This window comes from Tachypleus tridentatus, chromosome 7, assembly GCF_004210375.1.
Source record: "Tachypleus tridentatus isolate NWPU-2018 chromosome 7, ASM421037v1, whole genome shotgun sequence".
Classification (NCBI taxonomy): domain Eukaryota; kingdom Metazoa; phylum Arthropoda; class Merostomata; order Xiphosura; family Limulidae; genus Tachypleus; species Tachypleus tridentatus.
The window spans coordinates 156,827,286-156,842,257 of NC_134831.1; the positions used below are offsets into that span (position 1 = coordinate 156,827,286).

Sequence of the window (14,972 nt, forward strand, 5' to 3'; positions counted from 1 at the left end):
TAAAACCTAAAGTCAAAGAAAGGATAAAAAAATAAATTAGAGAAAGTAGTATTTAGAACTAGGAAGCTAACCTATTTATGGAATACTGGAACTACTGGCTGAATATGGGACACTTCTTGCTGAACACATTTAATATACGCGAGGGAAAATATATTTCAGGACGGCTGGTATGGGTATTAAGATTTTTACTAAAATATAGTAGAAAACAACTTTTCGACCTTCTTAAGTCACCTTCAAGTTCACCTGGCAAAAGTATTAATATTCATATCAGTCTTCCTGAGATATATTTTTACTTCAAGTTAGTTTCTTGTCATCACGAAGTAAGGGAAAATTCCATTTTTCACACTTATCCTCACCTGTTTGTAGCAAGTTAATGTGCATCTTACACAAAGAAGTTCTCACCGCCATTATCCATAAAATCAAAACATTCAAGTAATTTTCAGTCTGCTGTCTCCACTCCAGATATTTCCCATACAGATCAACTAAGAATAATCTTAAAATATGTATCTTCAGAAGATGGCCATGTTTTTACCGATAAGCAACTGCAAAGGAATAGAACTTGTTAGAGTTCTAACTAATCTTCTTCAAAAGAATGATATAATAATTTAACATTGTCATGGATAGTATTAAGTCTTAAGATAATATATCCATTATGAGCAGTAAATATATAAGCATTTAAGCCTTCATCAAAGAAAACACTCCCTATCAGACTATTTTCCCTATTGTGGTCATTCACTCACTTATTTTGGACAATGCACTGTGTACTACTGTACTGATAGTTTATTTTTTTGCCTTTGTGTAAAAGCTTTACGTGTTTTTCCAAACCTCTACCCACCTGTGAAAGAGCCTACAAGATGTGATTAAAACAATACGGTTCCTGACAATAAAGTGGTTGTCAGACACGGTAAGATGGGATGCAAAGCCATAAGGTAAGTTTTCACTTCCATTACAAGTGACGACTCTAAAAGCCTTAACTGCGCTTAGCGTCAAGAAGCCTAATGCTACAATTAGAACAACTAGAAACAAATATAACGACAGAATTATGGAATATTATCATGGAAGGTTTCATCGGACAAGTTGTTCGTTATAAAACACCCAAATGGATGTCACTACAGCATCTTATCAGCTAAAATCTCTGAAGACATTCGTGTAGAAATTCCAAAGCCATTTTCCGAATATATTGTGTATACAAGTTATCGCCGTTTGTGTTATGAAATTTTACCCATACAGAAAGTTTAAAACGTGACCAATAAATTCAAGATATGGACCATAAAATTGTTCTTGTGCAATTTTAAGGTAATATAAATATTTTAAAAATAAAATGCAAAAGAAAAACAACCAATGTAGCCAAACATACACACACATATATATTTGAAATGCAGAGCACGTTTTAATCATCAGTGAAGTAGGAGGCATGCTTTGTTCAGAAAAAAGTCTTTAATGTAGATGAAATGGGGCTGTTCTGGAAATGCATGTCAGAGACAAGATTTATTTTAGGGAAGAGAAGTCTGTATCAGGGTTCAAGACTTCAAAAGATTGTCTGGCTCTATTCGTGGGTGGCAATATTGCTGGAGATTTTGAATTAAAGCCCTTACCAGTGTACAGTTTCGAAATACCTAGGGCTCTAAAGAGATATGCCAAACCTAACTTACCAGTGATTTAATGCTCAAATAAGAAGCCTTGGATGACTAAAGTAATTTTAATGACTGTTTCATCAATTTCTCCTGTCTTGCTGTTAAAAATTACTGTGCCAAATGTTATATTACCAACAAAGCATTGCTTGTCTTTAACAATACATCAAGCCACCCAGAGAACTTTCATGATTTAATGTAAAGAGTTGTGTACATATCCAAGAACACAACTGCATTATTTCAGTTACTAGATGAAGGTGTTATCTCCAGTTGCAAGATATATTACTTACATAGATCTCTGAAACAACTGGTTAAAGGTACTGATGGAGATGTTAAGCCGACAATTTGTAATTTCTGGAAAACATATAACATCACAGATGGAAAACAGAACATCACCAAGTCGTGGAATGTAGTGAAGGAGTCAACTATGAATTATGTGTGAAAAACATATGGCCAGAGTGTACCAACAACTTTATAGAATTCCCCCAAGCAGAAAATGATGGAAATGTTCACCAAGACATTGCGGCATTTGCAAAACAGGTTGATTTTGAAAATATTGTAAAAGTTGATGTTGTTGAGTTATTAAAATTCCATGGAGAATTTTGTCGAATGAGGATCTGATAATATCGAAACAAGAGGAAGCTGCAGAAGAGAAAGACACGATTGAAATACCATCCTTCCAACATCAGTTAACTACCAAACACTTATCCAATTCTTTGCCCTCATAGAAGTATTTGTTAACTTATTTGAGGTTAAGCACAAAACTACACAATGGGCTTTCTGTGCTCTGCCCACCAAGGGTATCGAAACCCGCTTTCAAGCATTGTAAGTCCATAGACACATTCTTTGTTAAGAGACAAGCCTACACTACAGCAAGATGATGATGATGATTTATTACTTTTGTGGATTAATAAAATTTCTGTGAGAATGCATCTACGCTTATAACTTGGGAATTAATGGGAAAATAAAGTTCGGGTTACGGAATTTTGCGCTACGTGTTTCCCTTCCGTTACGTGAGTGTCGAATGTACGAGAAAAGGGTAAACAACTGTCATGATGTGAGAATGTCAGGTCAAAAGATCAAAAATAAAAGAAAAAGGAATATACTATGGGATAAAGAGCAGTAATTTTCACCCTCTATTCAATATTAAGCTTAGACTTTCTTAACAATAATTGACACATTGTCACTTGAAACAGACAGCAAAAAAGTGACACATGGAAACGCCAGTTGTAAGTTAGGGTTTCTACGAAACTTCAAACCCATGGCTAAGAAGACCTCCATAGTGCCATAGCTGATTAGTACGTATCTTATAGACATGGTGAGTTGGACAGAGGAAAAAAAATGTTCAATTTAATGCTCTCTATAAGACAAGGTTCTTTGAAAAACCGACAGAATGTGTGTTTTTCTCTCTTATAGCAAAGCCACATTGGGCTATTTGTTGTGTCTACCGAGGGGAATCAAACCCCTGATTTTAAATCCGAGGACTTGCCGTTGTCACAGCGGAGGAGAAACCGACAGAATCCACGAAATAAAGTTAGCCAAGAATGATATGTGATCAATTTCTGAAATCAATCTTCCGAAAAATCTCGATGTACCTGTATTTTGTATCAAGCAATTATAGTCTGAAGAAAAATCAATCTCGATGCTAAAAAGAATAAAAAACAATATACTAAGGCAGAATAAATGCACATTAGAATCGCTTGACTCCAAACACATCATAAATGCCTTTGTCATTAAAGGAGTCACAAAGATAGTTTAATAAGGCACAGAACAACGTATCGACCTTCTTTCATTTAACGAAGAGAGTTTTCAACTAATCGTTGTTGGGCACGTTAAAGAGATGAGAAAGAGAACGGATACGAAATTGTAGGGGGCGTTACAGTTAGATGTTGTTGTTGTTTTGAATTAAGCACAAAGCTACACAATGGACTATCTGTAGGCGGGCATCTACTGCTCGCCTAGTACAGTGTTAGATGCAGATCTTTTGCATTCATTGTATAATAGCAATCCTAATCTAATTATTACTGGCGATCTAAATAATAAACATATAGCATTCAACTGTCGAAGTACAAACGCAAACGGCAATATACTTTTTCAATTTTTGGATGAATCTAACATGACTTTATTAAACGATGCAACACCGACACATATCTCGTACGCACACGGCACCAGTAAAATACTGGACCTACGCCTGTATTCGTCTAATATGAGTCGCAAATTTGTAAACTTTCATGTTGGTCACGATTTGGACAGTGACCACCTCCCAGTTTGGTGTATCTTCAATCTCACCCCCCACTTAAACAAAATTAAAGTTAAAGATCAACTGAATTACAACAAAGCTAATTGGTCAGTTTTTCAAACTATCTTAAATGAAACCTTACCTCCCGAAGTACTACATATTGCCGCGGACGCATCAGATATAGATGCATACTGCCATATAATCTCTGAGTGTCTAAAACATACAGCCAACAACTCTATACCGAAACAAAAACACTTCACAACAACTCACTCATGGCAACCACATAAAGACATAATACACTTAATAAAAGACAGACGTATACTCCGAAGACAGTACATACAAAATCGCAACCCCACACTTAAAACACAGATCAATACTATAAGGAATAAGATACGACATTTAACCCGACAACAAAAACAAGAAAACTGGGACACCTTCTGATCCGAACTAAATCACAAAACTGATCCAAAACAATTCTGGACACACTTAAAAAGATTTACGAATACACCAACATAGAAAAAGCTGAGATATTTAAAAAAACACGTTCAAGACACACCATGAACCAGACATGAACAGATACTTCTACAATACAGTTAATAACTTTATTGATCACAACAGAAGCATTTACACACCTATATTTCCAGTCAACACTATTATACACCAAGAAAAAACAAAAGACTGGAGCACTCATCAACTGATTAAATATATCACTGTAACGGAAGAAGTAACTGCTATTAACAACACAAAAAACAAAGCCCCTGCAGAAGATGATATTCAAGCTATCCTCCTAAAACACGACACTCAGAAATTATATGAAGACTTAACAGATTTATTTAATCTATCATTATCAGCAGGATATATCCCCGTTTCTTGGAAGGAAGCAATAATATTAATGTTCCAGAAAGAAGGAAAGCCATCGAATAAACCAAACAACTACCGCCCAATTAGCTTAACCGGTTGTATTGGCAAAGTATTAGAGAGGATAATTAGTAATCGTCTCTCAGTATACTTAGAAGAAATTCAAAACGGATTTCGAAAATACCACCAAACCTCAGACCACCTGATTCGACTTACAGAATCAATTACCGACAGCTTCAACAAAAACGAATGCACTGTAACTTGCTTTTTCGATATTGATAAAGCTTTTGACACAGTGTGGCATAATGGTTTGCGTCATAGATTACATGAAATGGCCTTACCCCAGGAAACTATTCGCTGGCTGTCCAACTTCCTGGAAAACCGTAAGTGCAAAGTAAATGTGAATGGGGCCCACTCAGGGTCCTTTTCACCCGAAGCAGGAGTCCCGCAGGGAGGGGTTGTTAGCCCTATATTATTTATCGTGTACGTGAGTAATATGCCTCTGTCGGACCTAAATTTAGGTTATGCATCACAGTTTGCTGACGATGTAGCAGTCTGGAAAAGTGCCCCACTCCTTCAATTGCATCAACGAACCTACAACCAGTTCTAAATAACATTGAAGAATACTGCCAGAAATACAGAATTAAAATCAATATTCCGAAAACCAAAGTGATATTATTCAGCAGACTCAATAAGCTGAAAAAAGATCCACCAAAGCTCTATATGAATGGATCACTTTTACTGACTGCTACTTCTGCTAAATTTCTAGGTCTAACCTATGATTCAAAATTAACGTGGTTACCGCATATTAAAAATATACTGAAACAAATCTGGAAAAGAGCAAACTATGCAAGAAGTCTTTCAGGTAAAAACCAAGGAATATCACCAGACAATATACTTAAAATCTACAAAACGTACATTAGACCCATAATAGAATATGCATCACCTGCCTGGACTAACATAGCACCCACACATTCACAGAAACTTCAACGAATACAAAATTCAGTTCTAATTTCAGCATATAAAGTACCACGTAGCACCTCATCCACATTCATGCACAAGTATGCGAACATAGACACAATATCTGAAACATTCTTGCACAATTATCTAAAATATTTCAATAAGAATTGGCATAAGAATGACTTAATGTGTGATCTCGACAGATACAACGTACATGATGTAAATAGTCCTAAATACCTCTCCCCTTTTAACATGTATTTAAGGAATGTTGCACAAGCTGGTCACCTTGCACTAGACACTTAATCCTTGTTTTTCTTTAATGATCCTAAATTTTCTCATTATTATTATTTATTTTTATTTTTTTTATTCTTTATTTTATTTTACTTTGTATTTTTATTTTATGGTTACTACTAGTAGTAGCAGCATTTTCTCCAAGGAGTAAAGCAACGAAAGGAGAAATATACAAAAAAAATTAAAAGAATATAAAAAAAATAAAATAAATATATATATATGAAAAATTAAAAAAAATCAAAATGAAAATCAAAAAGAAGAAAAAACATTTGTTTTGTTTGTTTGTTTTCGAATTTCGCACAAAGCTACTCGAGGGCTATCTGTGCTAGCCGTCCCTAATTTAGCAGTGTAAGACTAGGGGGAAGGCAGCTAGTCATCACAACCTACCGCCAACTCTTAGGCTACTCTTTTACCAACGAATAGTGGGATTGATCGTCACATTATACACCCCCACGGCTGGGAGAGCGAGCATGTTTAGCGCGACCCTCGGAATTCGAGTCACACGCCTTACGCGCTTGGCCATGCCAGGCCCGGAAAAAAATACAGAAAATGTATTAAAATAAAAAAAAGGAAGAAATAACCAAAGGAAAAAAAAAATTTTCTTGTGCGTCCATGCATGGACTGTGCCCTGAGTATGGTGGTATACTTTTACTCTGGCCCAAAGCTATTATAAAACAAATCCCTGAAAGACAGACGCTATCAACGTTCGGTAGGGAGAAAGAGGTCTAATGTACCTGACCCTCCTGGGTATTTAACATAATTTCCCAAATACCTACTCAGCGAGACTGGACTATCTGTACTATGCCCACCACGGGTATCAAAAACCGGTTTTTAGCGTTGCAAGTCCGCAGACATACAGGGGGCTTCAGTTAGACGTTAAATAAGTATAATTAAATATTATAGGTATAAATGATTATCCTTTATATTGGTTTTTCGTTTGAGTTCTCGAATAGTTAGGGATTTTTTTATTTCACTTTTGTATTTGTTTCCCTACTAAGTGTGTTTGTGTTTTCTATGGTTACGTGTTGCTTATTTGATTTGCAGTGTTCAAAGCTGTGAGAACGTTTCCTTTTCTTTTTTTTGTTCTTTGGTTCGTTTTGAACTTCGCGCAAAGCTACACAAAGGCTATCTGCGTTAGCCGTTTCTAATTTAGTAGTGTAAGACCAGAAGAAAGACAGCTAGTTCATCACCCACTGCCAACTCTTGGACTATTCTTTTACCAACGCATAGTGGCATTAATCGTAACGTTATAATACCCCCACGGCTGAAAGGGCGAGCATGTTTGGTGTGATGGAGATTCGAAACCGCGACCCTCGGATTACGAGTCGAGTGCCTTAACCACCTGGCCATGGCGGGTCTGTTGTTCTTTTAGTCTGGTTTCCAGTTGTCTGCTTGTCTCTCCAATATACAAGTCGTGGCAACTGTTGAATTGCATTTTGTAAATAATGTTGATGTTATGATCGTCAGTGTAGATTTTGTATGCGTTTTTTGCTACGTACTTTGTTGTCTAAATGCAGATTCTGTGTTAAAGCATCACTCTTCCTGTTCAACAAACATCTGATATTGCTTATTAATTTGTAGACGTGTCTTGCAAATCTACAAATATTGTTTTTCCTTTGTATCCAAAAGTAATGCATGTTTTAAAGTTGTTGTCGATTGATTTGATTTTACTTTAGTTCTTAATCGTGATCATAATAGCCCCAGTGTAAAATTTAGCTCCAAGCCTATCTGCTCTTATTTCACACCTGGTGCTCTCAGCGTGGTGTGGTTTATGGTATTAATTCCTATTGCTTTTATTATGTACTGTAGCAAATTTCTACCGTTTTTTGGTGATAGTTGTGCTTCCAAATACCTGAAGTTTACTGTTGCACTATCCTATTGTTCTTTAGTTACTATTATTATTGCGTATAATATTTTGTAAAAGTTTAATATCCAATTCTATCGTCAGGAAGAAATCTGTGGTAGTAGTCTTAATAGCAAGGTTACCTTTGCTATTGGATATATTGATACATTACTGATACTTAGTGTACTTTTACATAGCACCACTTTAAAGAATTTCTTTTTAATTTATTGCCTCTGACAATAACATAGCCAATTTTTCCTTACCTTTGACTAGTCAATCTCGGCGATTGTAAACAATGAAAGTGATGTAGAATAACTCAAAACCGATCGTAATAACAATATAAGCTCATAAAAGATTGGAGCAGTAACTATTTTTCTATTGATTATAATTAATCCAATAGCAAATAATTTATTAACATATTTCTAAAGACAGGAGAGTGACATATGAGTTTCAGTTCATGCATATAACTTGATAGTTAATAAAGGACACTCAGTTCCTTTGTTGCAACATTGTATTCCATGGTTATCTAACTTCACAAATTGTGTTTATATTTTAGTCTATATGAGAGGAAGAAAACAGGAAAACTTGACGACTACTAAAACAATTAAATTATAAATTCTGACTATTTTTATTTCCTCTAATGTATTTGAACATGATGCTTATATTCAGTTTCCTGTAGTCAGTACACGTCCTGGTATCAAGTCTACTTATATTCAGTTTCCTGTAGTCAGTACACGTCCTGGTATCAAGTCTACTCTTCAACAGTTACGTTGATAATCATAAAGTGCATTCATTTACTTAACTGACAAAATCAAGAATCGTCGACAGCTTGTTTACTGTTATGCTTTAACTTCACAAGTTTTAAATACAGTGGTGAAAATAGAATTTCTCATCACAACCATTTGAAATTATCTCGAAAGAAACAAAGTAGTACTTTCTCAATAACAGGTGTTTTTATAAACTAGCAGAAACACCGCTCTACTGGTGGCTGTGGGTGCTAGTAATTGTTGTTACTAATCTAGGTATTCATTATTCATTGGATATAACATGTACTAAAAGTGCAACCTTTTATTTAAAAAAACTTTTTTTTAAAATTGCAGTTTTTCACCACCACATTTAAAAAGTATATAAATAAAGATGTAATCAAAACCCTCACTTACCTTAGGGACTAACTAAAGCATATGGTGTTTAAAAATGTAATAGGCTTAATACTAATGTCTTAACAAGTATAACTAATCATTCTACGACATTTTGTAAAAGGCATACACATTATAACAATCATAAAATTATTTTTTCACTTGTAAAGTAAGAACTACAGCAGAATGAAAAATCTGTTGTTTTTAATTGTTTTTCCCACTTTTGATATGACGTTTAACAATTTTCTGATCTATTTGTACAGTGCATTATAATGATCAATAGCACCCATCACTTATTTTGTCAAACTGTCATCATACAGATGCTCAATTCTGAAAGCTGCTAGTTAAGGTATGATGTTTTAGCTTTCCAAGTTGTTCATGTGATTTTGTCAGAATGTCTTAACTACCAATGAAAACTAAAACCAAGCTTTAAACTGTTCATTCTACTTTACATAGTGATAAAACAAACAGCTGAAAAGTTTATAAATGAGAGAACTTTGGTTTAGGGTTTTTATAAATGAACAGTATAACTGAAGAAACGTTTTATAATTAATACATCAAGCACTCAGACAGGTATAGAGTCACATGGAGCCTGAGATCTTTGGGTATTTATTGATTGCCAATAATTACACATACACATTTAATTAAACACATATTTGTACACAGGCAGGTTAAATATTGACAAATACCAACTTCTGAACCATAAAATGTAAAAGGAGGTACATGGCAAGACAACTGTTCAAAAATACCAACAGCAAGTACTTGGAAATTGTCAAATCACTAAGTCAAACAGTATGCTAGTGCATTATTTTATCTGTATTAATATTATGGAATGTTGGAAAAATTACAAAATCACTAAAAAAAAACAACATAAGTAGAGAAAAAAGTTACTAATTTCCAATACTAAAATAAAAAGGAAAAATACATAATCAATTCTAGTACTAAAAGTATACTAAAAAAATATAAAAATAATTTCCAACACTAACAGTGGAAATGGAGAATACAAAAATTATGTCAGAAAATAAAGAATTAAAACCTATTATCTTTTACAAACATCATAATCACTGACTAGCTTGTCATTACAAATTGTTTATCCCTTCAAAATGGGAAATTGATAGCAAAGACATGTAATGAAGACGGATGCCGTAGCAAGTGTCAGCAGTACTCTCATTAACAGTATGATGTAAAAACCACAGGGTATGCTGCTTTTTGCAAACACACTATAATTTTATAGTCCTAAAAGATTTTTATCTTTTTGTAGTATAACATTTTAATATTCAAGCAGCTGATCTCAATATATACAAAATGTAACAAGGAATATCTAAAGTGAAGGGAAAAGATCTGTTACTTTCTCTATGCCAGTAACATCTTCTGACCATTGTCCAGGGTTGGAAAAACTACAGATGATTATCAGACCTTCCACTGGGTATATGTTTGATTAGTTGGCAGATACTGCAGTAAAAAGGATGATATCTTATACCCAAGAGTCCCCCTCTTGATCCTCATGAGCTGGAGGTTCCATCTGTTTAATGTTCTCCCTTGGAAGTGGACTGTAGGGTGGTTCGTCCATTACCTGTGAAACCTGACAGTCTTATATTTACAGTAGTCAACAAATGCAATATTAATAGTGAAAATAGAGTTAATTATTCACAAATGTATTTGGTAAAATTAACTTTAATTTAAAAAGAAATAAATGATTAGTAGTTTATTTCTAATAAACTTGTATCACACAGTACAGCTATTTAAATACTTCAGTATAATTTGATAACTTCAGTTGCCATTACTATAACCTATAACCAAACTTTTTTTTATTACAACTGATAATGTAACCATAGCATTAAATGAAATATAGTAAATCAGATACAGTGATCAATATAGAAATAAAGAAAATAAAGTTTCAAGAAACACCCACCAAGAAAGAATCAGAGGACTAGTTCAGAAGCCCTGGGGTGGAGGCTACAGAGAGACAGAAAAGTGGTTTTATTACACATCAGTTACAGTTCTTTTGCATGAATATTTTTAAATCTAGTAACAAATCTAATGATTTATTAGTGGATGATTATTTATTTAGTTGCTAATACATGCACTGCAGCTTAAGTGTATATGGTTTTCTTCACAAGCTTTTAAACTAGTTCTTTATGGTTTTTAAACCAGATGTGTAACACATTTCATATTTATCTTTACTAACAGATCCTATGACTCATTTGTTAAACATCTCATACTAAATCAATTATAGTTAAATCATCCATATGGAATGCCATGGTATGCAGTACTAGAAATGGTAAATTATTGTATAGAACCCTTAGAATGAAAAGGGAAACATTATATGGGGTTTTAATTTTGAATTTCATAATTTTATGATAACTGTAGTTAACAGTCTTAAGAGTTTGTTTTTCCCTTCATAAACTTTTGAGGGTTACAAACACTTTGTAAAACTTCATAAAATACAAGTATGGTGTGCTTTTCTTAAAGCATTTTTGTGAAATTTTGGCTGTGTTCTTTAAAAGTACATAATTTTTTTATATAGTAATATGAACTATATATTTAATGTTCTCAGCTATGGTTAGTAGAATATGAAAAGTAGGAGAAAACAAGAATCAGAATGTGAAAATTAACTCTGCAATGATTTTCTTTAATTTAGAAAAACAACAGATGAGTTAATTTTTAGAATATAAAAAATGTCTACTAAAATGGACTAATAAATTTTCTAATGCACTAAGGTTCTATAGCTAATTATGGCCAAGTAGAAATTATCTGTGATGACGAAAAACCAACTTGAAGTAAAAATGTATCTCAAGATGGCTGATATGGGTATTAACACTTTTATTAAGACAAAGTAGAGAGCAATGTTTTGGTCTTCAAGTTAACAAAGATCTTCATGTTAGCCTAAAGATGACCTAAGAAGGTCAAAACGTTGTTCTCAACTTTATTTTAATAAAAGTGTTAATACTCATATCAGCTGTCTTGGGATACATTCTTAAGTAGAAATTGAGCTCTAATCAAAGCTGACTTGAAAGGACACTAAATAAGAGTTACTTTCCAAAAATAAAGTATAAAGTATTTCATACATACATAAATATACATGAATTAACAAACACATAATAACTAACATAAAATAAAGATACTTGTTATGTGCAATTTCTTTTAGGCTTCAAAACTTTCAAGATATTTTTAACAATTTACCATACAAGGTGGTTAGAGAGAAAAATCCACATGTAAAGTTTACCAGTTGTGCAAGAACAAAACTTTACCAGAGTCACATTAAGAATCACAAAATTTATTCACATGAATATGGTACAGGGTGTTTCAATGTGCAAGAAACTACGAGAAACAATGAACAATATTCAAAACACATACTTGCAGTAACTCATTTTAGCATTAGGACTTGAAGTACTGATATGCAATGACTGAAAATCTGTTACAGTTTTTGAAATAACTGTTCAGAAGAAAAGTTGTGGTTCTCAATATGCTCCTGGTAAAATTTAATTCTGCAAAGATAAGTACATTTTAAGGTACAACTGCAACTGTACACAGAGTTATGATGTAAAAAATGAAATTGTTCTCATGTCATACACAATTAAAGTTCAAATGTTTAACCAAAGTTGTCAGTGAAAAAACCTTTTATTTCTCAATTCTGTTGAGGCAGGTAAAAAAAAAAGACCCTCTTTATCACTGAAATCTCAAAGTTATGAACCTTTGAAAATGTTAATACATGTGGTTAACCTACTACTAAATGAGTGAACAACCCAGTTTTGAACAGTTCTTTATATGATCCCTTGAATAGGATAAGAACATGAAGAGATAACTCATAAAACAAATTCAACATACATGCAGCATGCACAGTTATTAGCAATTTCAAGGACTTACTGGCACTGGTGGAAATATCAAAACACCTCCTACCGGTGGCCTATGAGGTGGTGGTGGTGGCTCCATATCGTCTCGGACATCATTTAACGGCAGTTCCTCTGACTAAAAGTTTAGAATAAGATTCAGGCACAGACTGGTTCAATTTAATTGTTGATGTTAATATTAATGTGTTTTACATGTACGTATGACACATTCTGAAAACAGCCAAACTTCCAATCAGTAGAAACATGCCATTTAATTGGAATAAAAAAATGAATAAGTATTATTAAGCTATTCTGTTAAAACTTTTTAAAAATATATGGCTGACAAATACCTAGTGATAGCTGATGATAGTTTTTGTATCACATCAAAATAAGCCTTATCAGCCTATCAAACTGTTTCTAAAAAACTTACATTAAATGTCCCAAAACTTTGGTGAAATTCAGATATTAAAATGCCAAGCTATATTCTGTAGATTACCTTTCTATTATGATTGAACAATATGTTTTCTAAAAATTATCATTGTGTATTAATGTGTCTTATAAGAATTGTCTTTGTATACTAATGTATCAATATGCTTTTATTTCCAAACTATCTTTGTACTGAGTCATCATCGTATTTCCAAGGGATTATCTATATTGTACATTACTAGTAGACTGTTTATTGTTTGATCCATTAATGTCCTTTCTTAGAAATTACCTTTGTGTGATCTATAAACATTTATAAGTGTTTATGAGGCATGTTTTTGTTATGGAGGATTTATAAATTTTGTTTTTGTAAAAGTAAAAATAACATGAAAATGACAGATAAACTTAAATTATTTGTCTTTATTACAAAAACAAGTTTACATTTGTAGAACTTACCCGACTACGTGGTACACCATCTGAAAAAAAAAGGAATAAAAAATTAATTTTTTTGAAAGAAAATGTCAACGAAAAAATGTATATTCATGAACTAGTCTCTGAATTTGGAATCAAAGCAAAAAATCTTTCAGTTATTTCTCATTGATAATCTCATTCTTAAGAAACAAACACATTATGAAAGAATACATTCATAGAGATATTCAACATTCCATCTGAGAGGTAATTTATCATTGTTTAGAACAAATAAACATTACAGTTAAGCTACATTAATAACAATAAAATTATAATAACACAACAAAATGATATGCACACAAAGAACACAAAACAAGGTGTTGCAGGTTGATAACAAATAACAGTGAAACCTATCTGCATTGGTACTTTTAGTAAACAGTTACCTGTGATAGAAGCACCAGCATCTGGACTTATCTACACTAATACCATTAAAAAAAAGAAAGAAAAAGAGTTACCTGTGATGGAAGTACCAGCACCTGGACCTTTCTGAAACTTATCTAAACTAGCATCTTTAGTAAAGAGTTATCTGTGATGAAAGACCTAGCATCTCGACATATCTGAAAGCTATCTACACTAACATCTTTAAGAAAAAAGTTACCTGTGATAAAAAAGCCAGCATCTGCACCTATGTTCATTGGTACTTTTAGTAAAGGGTTATCTGTCATGGAGAAACTAGCATCTGGACCTTTCTGAAATTTATCTAAACTAGTATCTTCAGTAAAGAGTTATCTGTGATGAAAGACCTAGCATCCCTACATATCTGAAACCTATCTACACTAATATCTTTAAAAAAAAGTTACCTATGATAAAAAAGCCAGCATCTGCACCTGTCTACATTGGCACCTTTAGTAAAGGGTTACCTGTGATGGAGGAACTAGCATCTGGACCTCGACAAGGTAATGTTCTGTCTTCATACTTTGTTGTGCCCTGTGTACTGATTGGTCGTTGGAGTGTGCTGCTGGCACTAGCAGGAGTAGAAGCAGCATTACGAGCTACCAGCGTGCGTGTAATAAAATGTGATTCCTTCCAGCCAGATTTTCTACACACTTCTCGAAGATCTTGATGTTGCCACATATTGTACAACAACTGTAACAAACAGCAGTTATTTCTTCAGTATTTCTCATAAGTATCTACCTCTAGTTTGTCTATAATATTAGCATCTTGTAGCATATAACACCATTTTCTATCTTTCAAACTATTTGTAATTTGAGTTTCTAATGTAACCTGTATCATGTAGAACATGACTCAACAGTGTCTATGACCAGTAACTCATATGTAGTCTCCCTAACCTAT

At 33.4% G+C, this 14,972-nt stretch overlaps 1 protein-coding gene across 15 annotated transcripts in view; it reads right to left on the bottom strand.

The window, feature by feature from the left end:
• Window positions 1-9,534: 9,534 nt before the first annotated feature.
• The window catches only part of LOC143256986 (catenin delta-2-like), a 142,189-nt gene continuing 136,751 nt past the window's right edge, over window positions 9,535-14,972 (bottom strand). For 13 of the 15 annotated variants that reach the window (XM_076514996.1, XM_076514998.1, XM_076515001.1 and 10 more), the window contains 4 exons: window positions 14,540-14,765; window positions 13,668-13,687; window positions 12,826-12,927; window positions 9,535-10,540 (listed from right to left, as the gene is read on the bottom strand). In XM_076514996.1, coding sequence (XP_076371111.1) covers window positions 10,433-10,540; window positions 12,826-12,927; window positions 13,668-13,687; window positions 14,540-14,765 — 456 coding nt within the window. In that variant the 3' untranslated portion in view covers window positions 9,535-10,432. Of the gene's footprint in view, window positions 10,541-10,870; window positions 10,915-12,825; window positions 12,928-13,667; window positions 13,688-14,539; window positions 14,766-14,972 lie in introns of all 15 variants that reach the window. The other 2 variants (XM_076515004.1, XM_076515000.1) reach the window with 2 other exon arrangements.